We start from the raw sequence: 22,073 nt of genomic DNA on the forward strand, positions 1-22,073 counted from the left end.
TTAATTTAATATTTTTTTAAAACAAAAGGAAGCTTGGAAAAATATTTAGAAAAACGAGTTTAACCGCATCAACGGCTTTCGTTAATTTAAAAGTAGGTAGTCAATGCTGGTTTACTCACCCGGAGATTCATTTAATCTCGGTGAAAATCAAGCATTTCAAGATGACTCGAGACGGAGGGGTTTTGTCTCGAATGAATGAACGATAAACACGGGCGGGGCAGAAGCTATTGGCGTCCATGACGCGTGTGAACATCTCCACTCGCATTTTTAATCATTCGAGTATATCTTCCACTGTTTTTTCGTAAAAATCTGGAGGCACCATATGGCCACATATATACCTGAACGGATCCAAATCTCCAGTCACGGCTTAAGTAGATTTGCTCGGAATCCACAAATGGTCTGGGATCATTCTTGCTGAATATCGAGTACCTAATCGAACTGTCTCGGAAGATATCGCATCTATGTCAAAATACACTGTATGCAAATTCGGTGGTTTTGATTTCTTTTCAAAGACCAAGTAGAATTTTAAGTCCTTTTTTTAAAAAAAAAAAAAAAACTAAAAATGAAGTCCAGTTGTTAAAGTTAACAAGATGAATCACACAGGAATTACACCGGACCAGCTTAATACAGTGTATATCCAATTCCTGGAGCCAAGCTTGGAGCATCAAGTGGCCAGAGAGAACTACACTACAGCCCAGAATATCTTAGGTAGATTCCACAAACGCCTTAGGGCTCTCCTGAAATATTTAAAAGTTAGCAAAAAGTGAAAAGCAATGACAATGCAAAAAAGCTGTACTTCAAAGTATATGCTTAGAAGATCCTCTCCCGCACCATGACTGCACCTACAAAACCCCCACCACCACCACCCCAATAAATCTCCCTTCAATCCTCTCCATGGCTGTATCTCTCCAGTATTTCGGTTTTCTGCCGGAATCCTTCCTAGAGTCCCTTTACATGGGTTTCAAGGCCAATTGTTGCAGTGAGAGCGGCGATGGAAGCTGTGGCAAGCAAAATGAAGAGGATTATCATTTTAAGTAAGGTCATGATGGTTCTTATACGGTCAGGGCAACTACTATCCTTTGGCAATGCATCATATCACTATGGCTTCAAAAATTATGAAGCCATTCTTAACATTCTGTAGTATCTTTGCCTTTATTCTACCTTCAGCTTATTTCGTGTATTAGAAAAGGAACAGGAATTCAGTTTCCGCGTGCCTTCTTTTATTTCATCATTGTTCTGTCTAGGGTTTGTATCGTGCTGTTGTTCCCGAATCAATAAATAGCTTATGTGTTAAGCATCGTGTGAATGGGAACCTTTTTCTATTATTATCCATTTGTTGTGTCATCTTCGTTTTTTCCTGCAAAAGTACTGGCAACATACATGTAAGAAAGAGCAGTAATTTTGACAACCCATCAATGGACCGCTTTGCTAATTTGCTATCTCAAGTCTCAACTCGAAAGGCTATTGGTGCAATGCGGCTAATAGACTGAAACACCAGTGGGGCACTCCTGACGTGATTTCTGCGGACGAGTGTTTGCACCTGTTAATAATGGAACAAAAAAACAATCGACGTTATAACCATCTATTCTAACCTCCCATTAAAGTGACATCTCCTAGTGTAAGCAAAAAGAATAAAACTCGCGTTGATTGGTGCTCATAAAAAGGTTTCAGGGATATATATATATTTTAATTAGTTTTTTTGTTTGCATCAGCTTATACGTATTATATATTTTAACTAATTTTATAAACTCTGAAAACAATAATTATATAAATCTCTTGAACTTGTAATTATTAAAAAGCAAAATCAAAACCTAAAGATTATAATTAGAATGGACAACCCTCCTTCCATTGAGGTGATTTTGTTACCTCGGGTGGATTAATAGGGCCAGGCAGACCTTAGGTCTCATATTCCACAACATTCCTCAATCTTCTCAAACCTACAGTTCACCATGTCCTGGTGTTTTTCAGAAATGGTAATCCAAAAGGATACCTGTCTCTGACGAAAGTAGTGTAAACTATTCCGGAAAAACGTTCAAACCCTGATTCCACAACTGACAAAGGCCAAGAATGTTGATGAACAAGTTCGCATGGAAAAGTGCTTCCCTGACTGAACAGCGCGCTACCACTATGGCAAGAAGGTGAATTTGCAATCGATTCTTGAATTATACAAACCAGAGCCCTTAAAGCAAAACATCTGCATGCTGATTCAAGGATCAAATCTAAGACTTCAACATGTCCAACTACAATATTTTAAATGACGAGCATAAGCTGCTTTCGGATAAGAAGCGAGCTACAAAATGCATTGGTGACTTTAATTTATGTAAACAAGAACAGCCTTTGGAAAAAGCATAAAAACAAGTAAAGCATGAAACAAAATCCTATTGTAAACAAGTTTTCAAATACATCCAAAAAGCTCTCAAAATGGATTGCGCTCTCAGACCAAAATAAACCCCCAGTTCAGTAGAAGAAACCAAGCACTTTGCCACCAACATTCTTCCTTCTAGCCTCCTCATGGTCCATAATGCCAGCAGAAGTTGTGAGCACGATATATCCAAACTGCAATAACCAGCCATTAATGTAATTTACAAGTCAGAAATGAAAGCCATAAATAGTGCCAAGACCAGAAACAAAATGATGATCGGTGAGTAATTCAATGATAAATCCACTGCAAATTCACAGAAACAAATGTCATCATATTACACATACTCGCAAATGAATATTGGAAGAAACTTAATCAGGATTTAAATGGGATTTAACATTCACAAAAGCATTCGATTGCATGATCCTGAAGCATCCCGCTTGCAGACTTTTAATGGCATAATATTTGCAGTTGAAACTGATATTAGGAATTGAAATTGAAGTGAATTCATATACTTCATTGACTGACCTGTCTTGAGGGGAGCAACCTAGCAGTCCAGGTTTCCATCTCCTTAACACCAACATCAAAACGAGGACTGATAACCCCACATTTGTTCAACCTTCCATTTAGTTCAACCACAATTTTACCAGACCTGTGATCATCAACAAACTCGAACTCACCAATGTAACCTACAGAGCAGAACCCAATAAGAATTGCACTTTATTTACAAATTAAAAACAAACCAATAACCAGATAGGATGCTAATAAAAAATGGATCGGTACCGTGCTTCTGCATCACCATCAGAAACTTGATGATTACTTTTGAGGAAGGCCTGATCATAACTTGGCGCTTCCCACGTTTCTCAGCATTGTACATGCTCTTCAGAGCATCATTCAAAACACTAACACGCACCATTGTTGCTGCCGCTATACCAATTTTAACAAGAGCAGTGTCAATGACTACCAGGAGTTTTTGAAGTGCACATAAAATGTGAGTCACGTTTACAAAGCTTTGTTTTCCAATCTTCAATTTCTATTATTCCCGAAAACTAGAAGGCTGAGGATTCAGAACAAGGTAACTAGCAGCATTCTAGCTTTGCAGGACGTGCAATTCTAGACCCAAACCTCGAATCTACGTATTCACAAACTTTTAACAAATAAACCAACAAACTAAGAAAAGAAACATAAACTTGGCAGATATAATCGATCACAAAAGGCCGAGAAAAAAATCTAAGAAAATGCAAATTTAAACAGACCATCGAATGCTCATTCGTTTTAATCTTAGATGACAAATAAGCGGTTGAGGAATCACGAAATCAAGCTCCAATATTTGCCTTCTCATTTTCAATTCTAACAAACTAAACAGAGCTGGAGAGATCACGTGAAGCATCTTAAAAAAAAAAAAAACGCACACAGAAGTAAAGCTCTATACTCTTGTTGAGTTAGGATTATAGAAAGAAATAAAAAACAATCGGCGAACTCATATTGAGAAGATCACAGCTAAGAAGCGAGCAATGGAAACCTAAAATTATATAAGACTCACCTTGAAGAGATGCGGAAAGCGATCTGCAGAGCCGCCTCCAAGCCAAAACAACAAAGAGCTTGGGTTTGAGAGACGTGAGACGTGAAATGTTGGTCTATATATGTGGTTGGGTGCAACAAACTTGATTTACTATACTGCCCTCGTGCTAGGGTTAACTTAGGATTGAGCCGGGTTTGCATTGTCGTTCGTGGATCCAGAAATAATGGGTCCAGCTAAATATAGCCTCTCGCTGTGAGTGGATCTTATATTGGACTTATTAGTGAGGCCCGTTACTCAATCATGATAGGCTTGGAAGGTGCTTCAACCAAGTTTTAACCGGGGTTTTTATTTTTTATTTTTAATTTAAACTATTTTTTTTTATATATTTTTAGATTGTTTTAATATGTTGATGTTAAAAATAATTTATTTAAAAAATAATTTTTTAATATATTTCTAAACAAAAACACTTTTAAAAAAAAATACTATTATTTCTATCTCAAACACTCCTTTACTCCTTTAATAAACTGATATGAAGAAATTGAATTTTTATGGGCAACCATGTGGAAATTCATTGAATGTTACAAGAATAATTCCATCCAAGCTTAAAAATAATTTATTTATTTATATATCTCTTGTGTTTATTATGCTTTCTATATCTATCCCTCACTCATGGAGTAATTATTAATATTATATTCTGCAATTTCTCCATTAAAAACCCCTTTCTGTATTTAAATTAATCCAATTAAGAACAAAAGATTCTTTGGGAATTCATTTGTTCTGGAGACTAGTTTGTTTGGATTAAGAAAAAAAAGAAGAAAAGCTCTCCTTTCTGTAAAGCGATGTCGTCGAATCTGACAAACTTGGAAAATGAATAGGGGAGAAGGAAATAAAAACACCAAAACAATATCGTAATTAAGTACATGTTTCGATTTCATCAACAGTTCGTTAATCAGCATAGAGCAATAGATTCTCCAGCATTATAATAATCTTGATGTTAATCATTACAAACCAAGCCTGCAGACTCATTAGCCGACTCCTATCTATGTACACGCACTTAATCCCCTCGATGTGTATTCTTCCGAAATTGTAATTTGGATCGGATAGTTTCATCGGCGTAGAACAGTCTTAATCTTATCTTGGCGTGGGCTTGTCATCTATTGAGAGATATATACTACGAAAACGTCAACTAATTTCGAAGCACGCAAAGACAAGCTCTATTGACCCTCTTGGTTTTCAAAATTCGTCAACCATATAGAATCATAGATTATATATTATCACTTATTTATTTTTATGTTTTAAAAGTATATTTTTAAAAAATTAATTTTTTTTTATTTTAAATTAATATTTTTTGATATTTTTAAATCAGTCTGACGCGTTGATGTCAGAAATAATTTTTAAAAAAATAAAAAATATATTATTTTAATACAATTTTAAATAAAAAATACTTTTAAAAATATATTCAAATAAAAAAACAGCCGCTCCTAGCTAATTCGGATTCCTTTCCATTGACACCTTCAAAAAACTTGATGCTCCCTTACTAAGCACAACCATGCATAATACATTTGGGATTGCATTTGAAAAGCGCTTTATATAAAATTTGAAATTTTTTTTCTCGGAATTAATATGTTTTTGATGTTTTCAAATCATTTGATGTGCTTATCTCAAAAATAATTTTTAAAAAATAAAATAATATTATTGACATATTTTTCTGAATGAAAAATATTTTAAAAAACAACCACAACCATATTTCCAAACATTCTCTTTACATGCTCGGCGGCCACACTCCATTGAATTGATTGAAAATTCAGTAATTACACATACAGGCAATCTTTCACGCATTGGTTCATTGTCTATGTTGTGTTTGAAAAAGAACCGAGACAGGATGACATCTACTCATTCATTGCTCGAAACAACGGAAGCCATCCTGTCGCAATTTTTTCCTGATCAAGTCGGTAGATGCACATGTTAAAGAAGAATCATTAAAAAAAAACACGAAGAGGGGGAGATCGATTTAGAGGCAACTTGAGAATCCCAAATTTTCGAATGAATTCCACGTGTCATCACAATTCAGAATTTGCTTTGAGGATTGATGTTAGGGGAACAGATGACAGGCTGACCCTCCGAGATTAAAATATTGACACCGAGTACATAGGCATAATTACACGTGTTAATCGCTGGAGAACTCTGGGTTCATGATAGGATCATCGCGCCATATATACTTGTGCAGAGACAGAGAAATGTAATTATCGAGAAAACTTAAGTCAACTTATATATATATATACACACACACACACACCAGTAAATTAACAATTTAACAGACAAGCCGAACCGACCCTTTTAATGCTCAGCATATATTACTTTAGCGTATTGGAGTCCTGAAACGATATACCAAAAATAACATGTAATCAAGCTATACGTAATTAATTATTCGACAAGGTGTTTTATTGTTTTCTGGAAGGTTAGTTCTGCGCTAAACTATCTTCGCAATTTCAAGATTAGAACCTGAAACCTCCAAATTATTTAGAAGTTTCAAGTTTTAAATATTTCTTATGCCTAATTACTTGTTCAATTAAGTACGATAGTAGGAATTGATTATACGATTAATAACTTATCGAATGGTACTAAAATTGTCACGGCAGAAGGGAATAGGTCAGCATTCTTTGTGTTGGACGACCAATGGGATTAATCCTCGATAGGGCAATGCGTGGACAAGCAGCAAGAACCATGCAGAGAAGACAAAGCGATGAGCCTGGTAGATTCTTTTATTATGGAGTAAATATTATAACCCAACTCGGAACTCACTGAAGATCTAGAACTCATTGTTAGCAATCATTTAAGTGCCTTGGCCGTCTACGCTATTTAACGAAAGATTAATGCTAATCTCGTGGTTTAAATGGGATCGTCCATGTGAAATTGTCTCCTTTTTTCTCATGAAAAAAGGTAAACTTGTCCCAATGCAAAGCAATGCCAATCTTATGCCGTCACATTGACCTTTTTCCTCAGATTTCCCTTCCTGCACCTCGTTTTGAGAAATTATACCAACGAGATGTGTCATAGCTCATCAATAATAGAAATATTCTTCTCTCTCTCTTGTTGCATAGCCTCTCTCTCTCTCTCTTCCTGTATTTTTATAGGCTGCAGGTCACCCTTTAACTCTAATTTCTCAAATATCATAAGTGGTTGCAACAACTCAAGGACTGAAATAAGAATTATATATACATTAATGTTCTCGGTTGAAACTCTCGATTTGGATATACATATAATTTGCTAATAATATGCTCACATTTAGCTCATCTAAGCTTCTTTAATTTGATCATAGAACTAGCCATGTATATGATCAAGTGCGTACGTAAATGATATATTCAATCTCTTAACCTAACAGCTACCAAGAAAGAGTGATCTTGTTTCGAAGCCAATTAATTAAATTATGTTCACTCTTTTTTCCCTCTTTCATCATTCATATTTACCACAGAAGGCACATCAAGGGAAGGCTATTTGATCAAGCTGACTACATATTTTTTCCAAATGATATCAGTCGAACAGTACTTAATCCACTCATTTATAAAAATTATTTTTTATTTGTCTTGAAAAGGGAGTCTGAAAACAATTAAACATCGCCAAGGTTTTTCCTCGCCGAAGTATTACTATATTTTCTTAACACAAAAAGAATATTTTAATTTTTGTCCACGAGCCAAGACAAGAACTCGCAACAAACCGAATCCAATATTTTCTTCACAACTTGCCAGATTGATGCCAGTGCCACGCATGTTCTTGCTGCGTGTGTTTTTCTAATCAATACAATGAAGTTTGATGAAATTTTAATAGATAAATACTCGATGTCCCCTCATTAAAACAAGTCAAAATGTGAAATTCAGAAAGGGACACGTATCAAAGAGCAAGTTAATTGCCTGTTAGAGCTAGCCATTCCTCCAACGTATAAAGCTAGTTCTTTCCTCCAATGAGTCACCCTGGTCGTTTCATATTCCTTTCACATGCAATAAATAGTCTTAAGCTTTGCTGTGACCACGAAACTACTTTCTCTTTCAAGGGAAAGAGCCGTTGCTACACTCAAACAATCCCCACATGATCATATTTACATCAAGAATATAATTCCTTCACTCAATTGTCTTTTTAATCGAGTTCTCTACTGCAGGCTACAAAGCAAAATAAAGAATCCATCATAGAGCCTATATAGTTAGAAAGGAGGGCCAGGAAGCACTTCTCTGTCTTTCGGATCAGAGGTGAGGAAAGGCGTTGCTATTATCAGGCATTAAACGTTTTCATGCCCGGCATTTCTATCTTTTGAACGTTTTCTACTCGGTTTTGGTTATGAGATAATTGTTCAGGAAGTATGAGAAACATTTTATCAAAATCTGTTAACATGAGAAAAATAAATTAAGACTGCTATTGCAGTGCCAGGCTAGATTATTTGCATTTATTCTGCAAGTTACATCATGTTCTCATGTACCTCGATTAGCTATTGTTTGATCAAAATTGATTTTTTTTCCCCTTCGAAGCTTAGTATTTGTGCAGAGCTGAGATTCTCACCACCCCTTTCAGTCATTGTTGGACCACTTTTAATTCTTTCTTTTGAAAATAAATCTCATCTTCCAACTAAGAAGAACTCCAGCACCATAAGTTCAACAATTTTATTGATGTATATATGCATATATAGGCTGCTTCCAATTTGATTTTATCATAATCTAATCACCTCTTCCCCCTTGTCTTGGCTATCGTTTCAGGTCAGTGCGCGTGAAGCAGAGAACAGGCCTTTGATTTCAGTCTTCTGTTCAGGAAACATTGTTTCTTAAGAAATCTCTTAGCTGAGAATATATAGTTATAGGTAGATTCTCAAAATGAGGAATGCTCTTCTTCCACCAGTATCTTCACATCTTTACAACTTCGGTAATCATCTCAATCTCTTAAAATCTCTCAAAATTTAGAGTATTCCTCTTGCTTAAACTGTATTGAATTAAGAGGCGCTAAGTGAGCAAGCTTGAACTGATTTTGACTTAACTAATTGGGGACTAAAGTTCTTGATCATCAGTTCGCTAAGATATTAATCATATACATTTTAAAAAAAAAAAAAGGATTTGGGATACCAATTGCATAATATCGTTTGTATCTAACCAATTGTTTCAGGGAACAATGAAGTTCAGATGCCAAATTTGGATGTATCTATGCCAATGGATGGCAAGATGTATGTGTTCTTGTCCTCCTTGATCTTTTATTTTAACAGTAAAGAATGTTAAGAGGTGTTTTCTGCTTGTTTTATCCGTCTGCAATAAAAATTAGTAGTGAAAACAAGATTCGCTTGAAGAAAGTCAAGTAGAAAGATACCACATATACATTAAGCAGTATTTTTTATTTTATTTTTTCAAATCAGAAGTAGTGTTTTTAGCTGATGATGACTACGTTGATGATACAAGAGACACAGAGAGTGTTTCCAACTTCCTTTGGATCATGTTAATGTAAACGCCTGTCCGCTGAGCTGGACTTTGAGTTTCCATGCATGAAGTTCGATTGTGTTGTGTCATTGCAACCAATATCTATTCTGTACTGTTCCATGAAAATACGTCAAGAAAAGGAATCCAATGCACTCATGCCATTCAAATTTAGCCTTGACTGTGATGCTACAGCAGAAATTATCTTAGTTTGGAGTTTGGCTCAAGTACACTTAACCACATTTAGACACAAAAGCACTTGATATAACCCTTGTCTTGCCTGCAACTTCTTTATGTCTTTGTTATGAGCAATTTCAGTCAACTCTTTTTTTTTAAAAAAAAAAACAACATTCACTTTTTCAAGAAGCTGATTGAATAATATGAACATTGAAAGTTCGAACTTTCACTTTTTCAAGAGGAGAGATTCATCCTTTTGTGTGCAAGATAGATTCGGCCCACTTCTTGTTAATGTTGCTTTCTGATTTCCTTTAAGCAGGAATGTCCATGGCACCACTAGCTTTTATCTGGACTCCAAAGTTTTCAATGATGACCACCAGCAAAGAGATGGAGGCTTCTCTATTCCTCATCAATCCCTCGTTAGCTATCAACCAGGTTCAGTGACTCTCCACCCACTAGGAGCTTTAGAGAATACTTCTCGATTTTCTCTGATTTTGGTGTTCCCTTTCCACTCTGCCAGCCATCTCAGTTTCCTATGTCCTCAATTTAATGGCTTCTTCACCCTTCTTTAGTGGCAGGTTATCAATCTATATCCTCTACCTTTAACAACATCTCACAGCAGTCAATGCTACCAAGCAAGAGGGTCTCTGTTCCAGAGGTTCAAATGGTAAATAATAGAGTACTCATCCCTCTTACTTTATGCGTGTGATGTGAGAAAGATTTGAAGTAAATTTTTTAGATTTTCGGGTGTTCTCGGTCATATATGAGAGCTGTACATTAAACTAAATCAAGTTCAATTATATATTTTAATATCTAGATCATCGCCGGCCTCTTAATAAATCTTTTTGCAAAACAATAAATTATAATCATGGACAATAGAAAAGCCCTGGCTTGTTCCCGAGAAATAAAAAATACTTGAAAGGGTCGGCCAAATGATGCATGCACGTCCTTATGGACAATAAAATTCATGGGAGATCGGATAATAGAGCACTCCTTATCACATGATGGATGATTTTTTATTGCAGCAATCCTAATGGACTTTGCCTGCACTGCACTTCCAAATTTGATTTAATAACAGTCTGTAGAATAACAAAGAAGAGCATCAATCTCCTAATTCTACCCTTCTTCTTCAGGACTTTCAGGCCATACAAATGAAGAAAAGGACAATTAATGAGCTTACTAACCTGTTACCCCAAAGAGGACCTAGTGATCTCGTTGAAAACAAGACTGCTTTGAGTACATGGAAGACTAATAAGAGAAAGAAGGCTAATTCCCCTGGAGAACTATGGAATCATCAAGCCATGGAATCAATCGATATCCAAGGGCAAAAGGTAAGAAGGGCATGCCAATTATCAACAATAAGAGCAATGCAGGACCAAAAGATCGAGGAAACAGGCCAGAAATAGGACCAAAAGAAATGAAAACTGACAAAAACTTTATCCATTTCTAGAACATGAAAAGTACAAATCAAGATGTTCTTGCTAACCAAGCATTTCTTAAGTTCTTAAGCTTTTCTACCTCGGCTGGCTGTTTCAGGTGCCTGTGAGGAGAAGCCAGAAGCTTAGTGACAAAATTACAGCTCTTCAAAAGTTGGTCTCTCCATATGGCAAGGTTGGTTGATTTATACGTAAATACTTTAGGGTGGGTGGGATGGCCTTGGTTTTATATTTTGTTGATCTTTAATCCCTCAAGTGGAATCATTTATTCCCTTATCATTTTAGAAATTCAATTATGGCAATTATGGTTGCGGTTCTATTGCAGACTGACACTGCCTCTGTTCTTCAAGAGGCTTCTCTTTACATTAAACTCCTTCAAGAACAGATTCAGGTATAATCTGCTCAGCTAATTATTATTTATTAATCAGGCTGCAAGAGATCAGATTTGAGATTGGACACCCTTGGATTGTTAGTTAATTATTCATTTTATTCGTCTTCTTGGTTTTGGTACAGAATCTCATCCAGATGCTGACTAGCTCATACAGTCGTGCAAGGCCTATTCAACAGTCACAGGTTGCTAGATATACACCAGATTTTATATCAATACTGGTTTTATGCATAAATTAATCAATTCATGTGCTCAAATATCTCAATCGTTTTAATACTCTTAATACTCTAGTTGAAAACTTGGGCTTATCACAGGAAATTGGTGGCAGACTGGTTGACCTGCGAAGCAGAGGACTTTGCTTCGTTCCCATATCATTCATGCAGAAAATGACTCAACAGCGAGACCATGTCGATCCCAGTTCTTATCCAAGGAAGACCATCGGTGCCAGAACTTTTTAGGTACTGCCCCCGACTACATGTATTTAGCTTGATCCCATCACAACAGTAATCGTTTTTAATCAACGCTATCCATTTTAAAGCTTCCTTAATCAGGGAAACTAGTCGCTTTCAGGCTTAATTAGGGTTTTTGTTCACTAATATTGATCGGTGTAACGTGGGGCTTTATGTAATTTTGATATTCGGGGCGTGCAAGATTAGTTGAGTTCATTTGCAAATGGTTCTGCTAGTTGGGAAGCATTACCTTGTGTGGCTGGCTGATATTCGTTCTATGATGGCGGCTACTGGTATTTCAAAAATCAGTCATGTGTTGAAGGCTAACAGGGATGCTCATGTTATGGCTTGTCAAGTGATGCTCATGTTACCTTTAGATTTTACTAGATAAGTGGCGCGCAACGCCGCGCACTTGTTAATTATTTTTTTTAATATAAAAAAATATTTAGATTATAATAATCTGAATTAATTTGACTAATATACGATCTATAATATAAAATTAAGATAATTTTTTAGAAAAAAAAAAAAAAATTATAAAATTCAAACTTTAATAATGTAATATTAAATGATAAAATTAAAAAAATATTAAAAAAAATAATATTTAAAAATAAATCTTGAGTCAACATGAGTTAATTTGATTAACTCGCAACTTGTAGTGTGAGATTGAGATAAAAAAACATAATTTTTTTAAAAAAAAAAACTAGCAAAAAAATTGAAGTTAAATTAAAAAAACACTGCAAAAAATTGGGTTAACTTAACTATCCTATACTTGGGATAACCTCGTGAATTTAAATTAAAGGACACAATTGATTTTTTAAAGGACTAACATTAATTTTATAGGTTATGAAAAAGGAAAAGGAAAAAAAATTATCAACCACATCTTTAGCATTAATAAGCGCACCACTAGTGTGAAGAAGATAACATGTCGTTTTCAATATTGCTATTAATGATGGCGGTTGATAACTAAAAGACTTTGCACATGTTGCCCATGTGTTAGCAACTTTTTTTATATAATATTTTTTTTTAATTATCAAATAACACCTAAGTGAACCTAAAAAAAAACAACCACGATAAAAAAAAAAAAAACCATCTAAACTAATTTTAGATTTTTGAAAGGGCAATTATGTCACTCCACTATTTTAAAAGATTAGAAAAAAAAAGCCTCTATATGTAAGTTTAATGTTTTTTACTTTTAAAGGAATAGCATATTTTCACTAATACTTAAAAGACAAGAAAACTTTGAACTAAAGTTATATATTTTTATTGTTTTTAGGGTAACAAAGTTATTTCATTTTTTATATATTAATTTTTTTCCAATCAATTTTGCAATGCCCAATAAGTCCCCGAAAAAAATAATTACCCCTCAATTACAAGTAGAGTGTTTTTTTTTAAGGGCAAAAATATATTGCATTTATGCTAAAATGAACAATTTAATGTGTACGGAGTCATAGTATTTTACATATGCCTTTTAGTTTTTTTTTTTTAATTGTAATTGTAATATAATGAAAACAAAATCAACTTATTTGTTGCTTGGATGAAAAGTCCTTCAATTTTACAAGGGCAAAAATTAAAATTACGATGACACTTGAAGGCAGAGGTACTTTTTAAGGGAGGATAGAATTTATCCTCAAAAGGTACTTTTTAAGCGAGGAAAAAAAATTTAGCTTCAAATTGTTCAAAAGTGGAGTTACATTCTATCCCCTCAATTCTTTTATTTATATTTATTATTAATCTTCTTTTTTTATCGCAAAATACATACCAATACAATATTTTATTTATCTCTCTCTGGTTATTACCAACAATTTCATTATTTTTTGTTCTTCCTTTGAAAATATATCTTCAATTTATTATCATATCAAACATTCAATTATACTTAAAAACCAACTTTTACACTCTTAAAAATTATTTATTTCTATTTTTTTAGTGCTTTAGTTATTGACAGGCCTAGCACTTTTATTTAGAATTGACCTCTCGCAGTCACCGAGCCCATCCCAGATCCACGCCAACATGGGGTACAGTTCATTACCCCTCGTCATTAAACGTAGTCGTACTGACTAAGTACGTGCCAGTCTCACCGCCCAAGACGTGGCATAGTTTCGTACCATATGCCAAAAACATGGCACCATACCAAAGGAGCAAAAGCCAGGCATCAATGACCGTGACGGTAAGACTTGTGAAAGGACGACCACAGACACGCATACCAAACGTGAAAGAAAGGAAATCAAAAAAGGTCACCAAAACTTCGCCTTTTTCAAGCCCAACAAAAAAGAAAAGAAGCAGGAAAAAAAAGACTATCTTTATCACTTCCAACCCCCCCCCCCCCCATTCTCTCTTAGCCCTAGATTCTCTCATTAGTTTCGCTTCCGTTATTTTTTATCAAAACAGAGAAAAAAATGGTAAGCATTTCGATCATTCTATACTCCTTTTCACTTAACTTGTCTCTACCATTTCAATTTCTTGGCCTTTTTTTTTTTTTTTTTTTTTTGGGGGGGGGGGAGAGGATTTGTGTGGATTAGTGAAATCGGTGATGATTCTATGTTTGATTTTAATTTTAGGATTTTATCGGTGGATAAAAAGTTAAGATTATTTTTATATATTTTTTCTTTCTTTTTGTGGTTAACCGACCTGTCTTTTTTGGGTTTCGGTCTTGTTGATTTGTGTTCGATTATACTTTTTTTGGTGGTGTTGATTTAATCCAATGCAAGTTTCTGTGGGCAATACTCTAATTTCAATATTAGAGTATGTTGTTTGGTTATTGAAGTCGGTGCTAGTTAACACCTGACACTCCTGTGTTTTGTGCTCACTATTTATAGGTAAGTTTTGAAATGGCTGATTTTGGGTTTGTTTATAGAATTTTTTCTGATTTTTTTTTTTTTTTGCATTCGAGTTTTTCCCCTCTTTATGGGTGGATAAATGAAATAGTACTCGTAGGCATGATAATTTCTCGAATTTGTGTGCTCCAAAGATTACGAATTTTGTGGGATAAAATATAGACTGATGATTTAGATTGAAGATTCTCGTGGATTGTGAACTGAAATGTGAAGGATATGATAAAAGCTCAGAATGAAGTTGGAATTTGAGATGAGGTGTATTTTGCTTTAGGACTTTGTCGTCGTTGAGAACTGTGTGTTCTGCTGATTGTTATTGATTTGGAGTATCGCCTTCTGAAAAAAAAAAATGGGGTGTAACGTGGGAATTTATGTAGAATAAGAGGGTTTGTAAGTATTACCAATTAATGATTTTAGGAGTAGGATATTGCTGCTTTCATTATCTTTGTTTGTATGGATGAACTGCGAGTCCAGCTGTAATGCTGCGGCATTTGTAAAGAGATAGGGCCAAGGAATACCTTTTCACCTATAGCGGGTTGCTAACTAGTTGTTCTTTCCATTTGCAGGCAAATGCAGCGTCTGGGATGGCTGTGCATGATGACTGCAAGCTGAAGTTTTTGGAATTGAAAGCAAAAAGGACTCACCGCTTCATTGTTTTCAAGATTGAGGAGAAGCAAAAGCAGGTGATTGTGGAGAAGCTTGGTAAACCAACTGAGAGCTACGAAGACTTCACTGCCAGTCTTCCTGCCAATGAGTGTCGATATGCTGTTTATGACTTTGATTATGTAACAGATGAGAACTGCCAGAAGAGCAGGATTGTTTTCGTTGCATGGTAATAGATTACCCCTCGTAAAATCAAACAACCTCATATGTTACCATTCTTTGATTTTTCTTTTCGGATTTCTGTTTGATTGTTTGTTTCATTTATTGCTTTCATATGCATGAAGGTCCCCTGACACATCTAGGGTGAGAAGCAAGATGATTTATGCGAGCTCCAAGGATAGGTTTAAGAGAGAGTTAGATGGTATTCAGATCGAGTTGCAAGCTACTGATCCTACAGAGATGGGGCTCGATGTTATTAGAAGCCGTTCGAATTAAATACTTTGCCTGCCATGCAAGGGAGTCCATATCATTGAGTTCAACAAGTTTACTGTTTATATATTTGCACTTAGATTTTTCTTATTAAACTGTCTTCTCCTGTTATGTTTGTGGATTAATGGGGCGAGTATCCCCTCCAGTGTGGTACTTACATACAGTTATATGATGGTTTGTGGGGGGTATAGATCAATTTGATTTGTTTGGAGGCTTTTATTATATGTTGCACTCCCAATAGGGTGAAATCTACTTTCAATTAAATTATGCGTTGTTTAATTATCAACAATGAATTAACCAGAGGGAGTCGGGCATGATTGGGATCCATGCTATTTAATGGAACTTGGTAATGAATTAAGAGGCGTGGAAGTGAGAAGACTCCGAGTGGGATCCCCGAGTGTTGAATGGTCAGATATCGATTACCTTGGAGAGAGTTTTTATCAGAGGCAGACATCAAAAGTTCGATGATATGTGACCTCGGAGACAGCTTTTATCAAAGGCAGACATCAAAAGTTCGATGATATGTGCTCGGCCTGTTAAATTTACCCATTCCGCGCTTGCTTTACAGTGTCTTTACAATGTCGCTCTCGTAAGGTCGCAACCAATCATAGCTTACTTTGGCCGCTTTTTTAATAATTTATTTTCAGCAATACCGTCATGGTAGGCACCACCATCAGAGAGGCGTAATCGCAAGCAATCAACTTGAGAGATGGATGCTAACCGTGGAGTTGGGAAAATGCTTCGAATAAAAATTAATGAAGTTTACGTAACAATTATTATAATTATATTCATTTTTCAAGTCAAAGTTATTTATCTTCACCTGTGGTAGTTGGGTAGCGAAGCGACAACAATAGCAAAGCAGCCATATCCCTGCAAGAGATGTCTTTTACGGTAAAGTGGACCTCACAAGATCGCTTTAAAAGTCAACGGGTGTTGCAACTATATATATATATATATATATATATATATATATATATATATATATATATATTAAAAGGTCAATCTATTAATCTTCGCTCATTTACTATACTCCAACTTAATTATCGCAGACGCATGCTCTGTGCAAATCAATTCCAAGTGAAGTTGATGAAGAAGTGGTGAACATCATCCCTCCCTCCCGCCTTGTACCTCAATGCCATAATAATAATATCAACAGAGTATAATATAAAGTGTCCTGGTGCTCAATTGCTTGGGCCTGGAGAGTGGTATTCTATGATTGCTTATTAGCAACACCTCGGAACTAAGAAAAACTCGAAACTAACTCGTTTAAACCTTTAAAAGAAAAAATAGAATGCAAAACATGATTCCCCAGGCTACACTATGGGTTAAATTAATTTTTTTTAATATAAAAAATATCTAAATATTATTAATGTTTTTTAATGAAAAAAATTAAACTGTATAAGGATTAATTCGATGTGACCAATCAAGTTAAAAAATTCAATGCAATTCGGATGATCAGTGAAAATATAGTTTGACTCAAAATAAATATTCAAAATGAAATTTCTTACAAATATTAAGATAACAACATATTAAATAGACTCGGGTTAGCTTATCAATCTGCATATAAGTTATGAGATCATTATAACCTCATAAAAAGTAAATAAAAAAAATTTATGAAGTCAAATTTTCAATAAGCTCAATATTAAAGAATGAAATTAAAAAAAATCTAAAAAAATTATCTAAATCAAACCACGACCTAATAGAATACAAATTTTTTTTTAAAAAAAATTATGAAGCTCAATTTCCAATCAACCTAGTGTTGGAAGATGAAATTAAAAAAAATCAATAAGAAAAAAACTCAAGTCAACCCAGGTTAATACGCCAAACTCGTAACCTAAGTCATGAGACGAATATAACCTCATAGAAAGCAAGTTAAAACAAGTCACAGAGTATAATTTTATATCAACTCAATATTGAAAGGATGAAATTAAAAAAAAAATTAGAAAAAGGAGAAAATACTCGAGTCAATCAAGTTAGCTCATTAAACCCGCAGTCCAAGTCACAAAACTGGAATAACCTCATACAAAATAAATTAAAAAAAAACTATTAGTTTTTTCACAAACAAAAAATCAATTAAAAATGAAATAAAAAATAACTTGAATTAACTTTTTAAATCCGTAACCTGAGTTATGAGATGAAAATAATTTTATAGAAAACAAACTGAAAAAAATCATAAATCGTAATTTTCAACCAACTCAATGTAAAAAAAAAAAAATAGAAAAAAATTAATTAGAAAAAATAAATAAAAAACCCGAGTTAATCAAGTTAACTTGTCAAACTTATTATTCAGACCAAGAAATTAAGATAATTTTATAAAAAATAAATTATAAAAATTTACAAAACTCAATTTTTAATAAATTTAATGTAAAAAAATAAAATAATTTTTTTAAAATAAATTAAAACAAGAAAAAATAAACCAACACTATTCAAGTGTTTTAAAATGGTTAAAGTAAAATCTTCTCTTTAGTTTTTCTTGTTAAATACTTAAATCAAATATTGTTCTTCGTTCTTACCACTTCTCCGCATGAGACATCTTCAAGCACTAACAATGAGCAAACATGCGCTTCCCTCCTCGCGTGGATTCTTCCATGAACTCGCGTCTAGAAATAAAGCTCCTATTTTACCCCCAAACCACATTCGAAATTACTCCAACTACGTTAGCCTACTCTCCTCATGCAAGACGCTGAACTCTCTACTTCAAATTCATGCTCGTTTGACAGTGTCAGGCCTTCAAAATGACCATTTAACTAATGCCCACCTCATTAAATCTTACCTATTGTTTCTGAAATGTAACTTTGCTCGCTTTCTGTTCGATTCTTTGCCAAACCCAAGTGTCATGCTATACAATTCAATAATTAGAGCGTATTCAAGAACAAAAAATCACCAAGAAGCTATAAATATATACCATTGTATGTTGAATAAAGGCTTGGAGCCAGACAAGTATACTTTCACCTTTGTTTTGAAAGCTTGTACTGGTGCATTATTCTTTAAAGAGGGTATTTTGGTACATAAGGATATAATCGTTAGAGGATTAGAGCGTGATGCTTTTATTGGGACTAGTCTTGTTGATATGTATTGTAAAATGGGTGATTTAAAGTTAGCTAGAAATGTGTTCGATAAAATGCCTGATAAAGATGTTGTAGCTTGGAGTGCAATGATTTTGGGTTTGTCACAGAGCGAGGATCCTAATGAGGTATTTGGGTTCATTAGGAGTATGCAGTTGAGTGGAGTGGAGCTCAATTTAGTCAGCATTTTGAACTTGGTTCCTGCCGTTTCGAGACTGGGTGATATTGATGCCTGTAGGTGTATTCATGGATATGTGATTAGAAGGGGTTTTGATGCAATTGTTTCGAATGGTTTGATTGATATGTACTCCAAGAGTGGGAATATAGATGTTGGTCGCCAGATTTTTGAGTATATGCCAGACAAGGATGATGTTTCATGGGGAACAATGATGGCAGGGTATGCACATAGCGGATGTTTTCTTGAGGTTTTGGAGTTGTTTGATCGTGGGAGAGGAGAAAATGTTAGGATGAATAAAGTATCTGTTACAAGTGCTCTAACGGCTGCTGCAGAGATGAGAGCTTTAGGGAGAGGTACAGAGATCCATGACTTTGCTAGACAACAAGGGATAGATTCAGATGTTGCAGTTGCGACTCCTATAATGACTATGTATGCTAGATGTGGAGAGGTGGACACAGCTAAGCAGTTGTTTCAGGGAATTAAAGGAAGGGATTTGGTTGCCTGGTCAGCAATTATAGCTGCTTTCGTTCAGTCAGGGTATCCTCAAGAAGCACTGTCACTGTTTCGAAGTATGCAGAACGAAGGTTTGCAAGCAAACAAGGTCATTCTCTTGAGTTCTCTTCCAGCTTGTGCTGAAGTATCATCCCTGAAATTGGGGAAAAGCATTCACTGCTGTGCTGTCAAGGCCAATGTTGATTTAGATATTTCAGTTGGAACAGCCTTGGTCTCCATGTATGCTAAATGTGGATTCTTTGCTTTGGCACTGACTCTGTTTAATAGAATGCCATGTAAAGATGTAGTGACATGGAATGCTATGATAAATGGGTACGCCCAAATTGGTGAACCATTTTCTGCATTAGAGATGTTCCATAAATTACAGCTATCTGAATTACATCCAAACTCCGGAACTATGGTGGGTTTGCTTCCAGCATTTGCTCTTCTAAATGACCTGGACCAAGGATCCTGCATCCATGGGAAAATTATAAAGTGTGGTTTTGAATCTGAATGTCATGTAAATACTGCTCTCATTGACATGTATGCTAAATGTGGAAGCTTGTCCAGGGCCGAATTCTTGTTTCATAGAACAGGGTGTAGAAAGGATGAGGTGTCTTGGAATGTGATGATTGCTGGATACATGCACAGTGGACATGCCAAAGATGCCTTTTCTGCTTTTTGCCAGATGAAATTAGAGAATATCCAACCTAATATAGTCACAATTGTGACTGTCCTTCCTGCAGTAGCACATCTGTCAGCCTTAAGGGCTGGCATGACTCTCCATGCATATGTTATCCGAATGGGATTTCAGTCTAAAACACCTGTCGGGAATTGTCTTATCGATATGTATGCTAAATGTGGATGGCTTGATCACTCTGAGAAGATATTCCATGAGATGAAGAATAAAGACACTGTCTCATGGAATGTTATGCTTGCGGGATATGCAGTTCATGGGCGCGGGAGCTGTGCTATTGAACTTTTCTCACGCATGCAGGACAGTGAAATCAGGCTCGATTCTTTTTCCTTCATCAACGTGTTGTCAGCTTGCAGGCATGCATGTTTAATTGAAGAAGGGAGGAAAATATTTGATTCCATGAGCAAACAGCACCAGCTTGAACCAGATTTGGAACACTATGCTTGCATGGCAGATCTACTAGGTCGTGCTGGATTATTTGATGAAGTTTTGGACTTGATCAGGTCAATGCCAATGGAACCTGATGCTGGAGTGTGGGGAGCCTTATTGGGGGCATCTACAATGCATTCGAATGTGCAGTTAGCAGAATTTGCACTGGATCATCTTGATAAACTCGAGCCTAAAAATCTGACACATTATGCAGCTTTATCAAATACATATGCTAGATCTGGAAGGTGGGCAGATGTAGGCAATACAAGATTAAAGATAACCAAAACAGGACTAAGGAAAAGTCCAGGATATAGTTGGGTTTGAGGTTAAAGATACAGATGTTTTAAGAATTTCCATGCTTGCTCTGGGTGAGAATTAAGTGCATTCTGGAATGTTTTACTCGAAAAGATGGAGAACTTTGTGCAGAATGCAAAGGAAGAGGATGCAAAACTATTTCTGATAAGCTTCATGAAGGTTAGCCATCACTCTTATCCTCACAAATTCTCATCATGCTTGGAATTTAGGTCAAACATGCTTGTTCTTTCAGATACTGAAAAATCCATTGCTAAACATGCATTCATTATTATTTAAGACTTTTGCAAGCATTTGACTTCGCATCACTACATAAATTAAATTGGACTCAGGTTGTCAAATGGCTAATGGTTTACAATTTATTTGCTAGGCGCTCAGTCAACCAAGACATATTTGGACAAGGAACCAAGACAACCTTATGTTGACATAACATCAAGTGCCTCACATAATTTTCAGAAAGGAAAGACGGAGAAGGAAATATAAAAAGTAGAAGGGTGACTGGCAAGATAAATTTTTTTTTTTTTATTTTAGGATGCTTTCTGTGTTTATGAAATTCTTACTGGCTCCCAAGAAGTTGGAAGAAAAAATTTGCATTCACAGGGACTGTCTAACAAGTGATGTATCATCCATGTACCCATCATCAACGTTTTTCATGACCTCATCGGATGCAATTATGATATCTTCTTGGACGGCTGTAAACCAGAGTTGATCGCACAAATCAATTTGTTGTACTATAACAATGTACAGTAACTTTTGGAACAAAAACATTCAGGCTAAGTACCTTGCTCCTTTTCTGCCCAGCTTCCAGAAGACTTCCACTATTTTAAAAATTACAAAAACAATGTTGTAAGCATACATAACACTGTTACAGAAAAGAAAATTGCTGCTAATAAATAGTGCTGATGTCAGGTTTCTGTTTTCATCCTCTCTTTACCAGGAGCTCCTTCAGATGATTTTTCTCTTCAATTCTTTTCATATCATCTTGCAACTTGTTGCATAAAGCCTAGATGATGTGAAAGAAAGTAACAAAATAATCATCAAAAAGCAAATGCCTAGATAGATTTCTTTGCACGCATAAAAGATTTGTAGAAGGGGACCATTTAACGCCAACAAGAGACATTACTACATCAGGAACAGAAGAATCAGTGCATAAATGGTTTGGTTTTCAGCAATTGTAGAGACCATCAGTGGGGGGGAAATTGACA

At 35.3% G+C, this 22,073-nt stretch overlaps 4 protein-coding genes and 1 long non-coding RNA gene across 6 annotated transcripts; 4 read left to right on the forward strand and 1 right to left on the reverse strand.

Moving 5' to 3' along the window:
* Positions 1-2,180: 2,180 nt before the first annotated feature.
* Positions 2,181-4,017, reverse strand: LOC118052184 (small ribosomal subunit protein uS8). Of its 2 annotated transcripts, none has more exons than XM_035063042.2 (4): positions 3,903-4,017; positions 3,143-3,286; positions 2,888-3,048; positions 2,181-2,556 (listed from the first exon to the last, which is right to left on the reverse strand). In XM_035063042.2, the coding sequence occupies exons 2-4, from the start codon at positions 3,273-3,275 to the stop codon at positions 2,458-2,460; spliced, it is 393 nt and encodes a 130-aa protein (XP_034918933.1). In that variant the 5' UTR covers positions 3,276-3,286; positions 3,903-4,017; the 3' UTR covers positions 2,181-2,457. The 2 variants fall into 2 exon arrangements, with proteins under 2 accessions (XP_034918933.1, XP_034918935.1); XM_035063044.2 differs by having other exon boundaries at positions 3,143-3,280; positions 3,903-3,982.
* A 4,412-nt stretch (positions 4,018-8,429) lies between these two features.
* Positions 8,430-10,908, forward strand: LOC118052389 (uncharacterized). Its single transcript, XM_035063360.1, has 5 exons — positions 8,430-8,786; positions 9,024-9,081; positions 9,822-9,937; positions 10,075-10,169; positions 10,645-10,908. The coding sequence occupies exons 1-5, from the start codon at positions 8,738-8,740 to the stop codon at positions 10,906-10,908; spliced, it is 582 nt and encodes a 193-aa protein (XP_034919251.1). The 5' UTR covers positions 8,430-8,737.
* Positions 10,909-11,031: 123 nt separating this feature from the next.
* LOC118052183 (uncharacterized) lies at positions 11,032-12,091 on the forward strand. The gene is made up of 4 exons (XR_004688145.1): positions 11,032-11,113; positions 11,264-11,329; positions 11,452-11,511; positions 11,641-12,091. It is a non-coding gene; the product is annotated as an uncharacterized lncRNA (long non-coding RNA).
* A 1,873-nt stretch (positions 12,092-13,964) lies between these two features.
* On the forward strand, positions 13,965-15,919 carry LOC118052182 (actin-depolymerizing factor 1). Its single transcript, XM_035063039.2, has 3 exons — positions 13,965-14,171; positions 15,170-15,435; positions 15,551-15,919. The coding sequence occupies exons 1-3, from the start codon at positions 14,169-14,171 to the stop codon at positions 15,699-15,701; spliced, it is 420 nt and encodes a 139-aa protein (XP_034918930.1). The 5' UTR covers positions 13,965-14,168; the 3' UTR covers positions 15,702-15,919.
* Positions 15,920-18,128: 2,209 nt separating this feature from the next.
* On the forward strand, positions 18,129-21,633 carry LOC118052181 (pentatricopeptide repeat-containing protein At2g39620). Its single transcript, XM_035063038.2, has 2 exons — positions 18,129-21,030; positions 21,239-21,633. Exon 1 carries the CDS (start codon positions 18,220-18,222, stop codon positions 20,878-20,880), a length of 2,661 nt encoding a protein of 886 aa, XP_034918929.1. The 5' UTR covers positions 18,129-18,219; the 3' UTR covers positions 20,881-21,030; positions 21,239-21,633.
* The last annotated feature ends 440 nt before the right edge of the window (positions 21,634-22,073 follow it).

Source organism: Populus alba, chromosome 8 (genome assembly GCF_005239225.2).
Source record: "Populus alba chromosome 8, ASM523922v2, whole genome shotgun sequence".
NCBI lineage: Eukaryota > Viridiplantae > Streptophyta > Magnoliopsida > Malpighiales > Salicaceae > Populus > Populus alba.

Bases quoted from the DNA above. Each gene is read 5' to 3' on its own strand.
- LOC118052184 (XM_035063042.2), bottom strand. From the start codon at position 3,275: ATGGTGCGTGTTAGTGTTTTGAATGATGCTCTGAAGAGCATGTACAAT. The intron at 3,049-3,142 runs GTACCGATCCAT...TCTGCTCTGTAG, and splicing joins GATGGTGATGCAGAAGCACG to GTTACATTGGTGAGTTCGAG. The intron at 2,557-2,887 runs GTCAGTCAATGA...TGGTTATTGCAG, and splicing joins GGTTGCTCCCCTCAAGACAG to TTTGGATATATCGTGCTCAC.
- LOC118052389 (XM_035063360.1), top strand. From the start codon at position 8,738: ATGAGGAATGCTCTTCTTCCACCAGTATCTTCACATCTTTACAACTTC. The intron at 8,787-9,023 runs GTAATCATCTCA...CAATTGTTTCAG, and splicing joins TTCACATCTTTACAACTTCG to GGAACAATGAAGTTCAGATG. The intron at 9,938-10,074 runs GTTCAGTGACTC...ACCCTTCTTTAG, and splicing joins CCTCGTTAGCTATCAACCAG to TGGCAGGTTATCAATCTATA.
- LOC118052182 (XM_035063039.2), top strand. The intron at 15,436-15,550 runs GTAATAGATTAC...ATATGCATGAAG, and splicing joins AGGATTGTTTTCGTTGCATG to GTCCCCTGACACATCTAGGG.
- LOC118052181 (XM_035063038.2), top strand. From the start codon at position 18,220: ATGAGACATCTTCAAGCACTAACAATGAGCAAACATGCGCTTCCCTCC.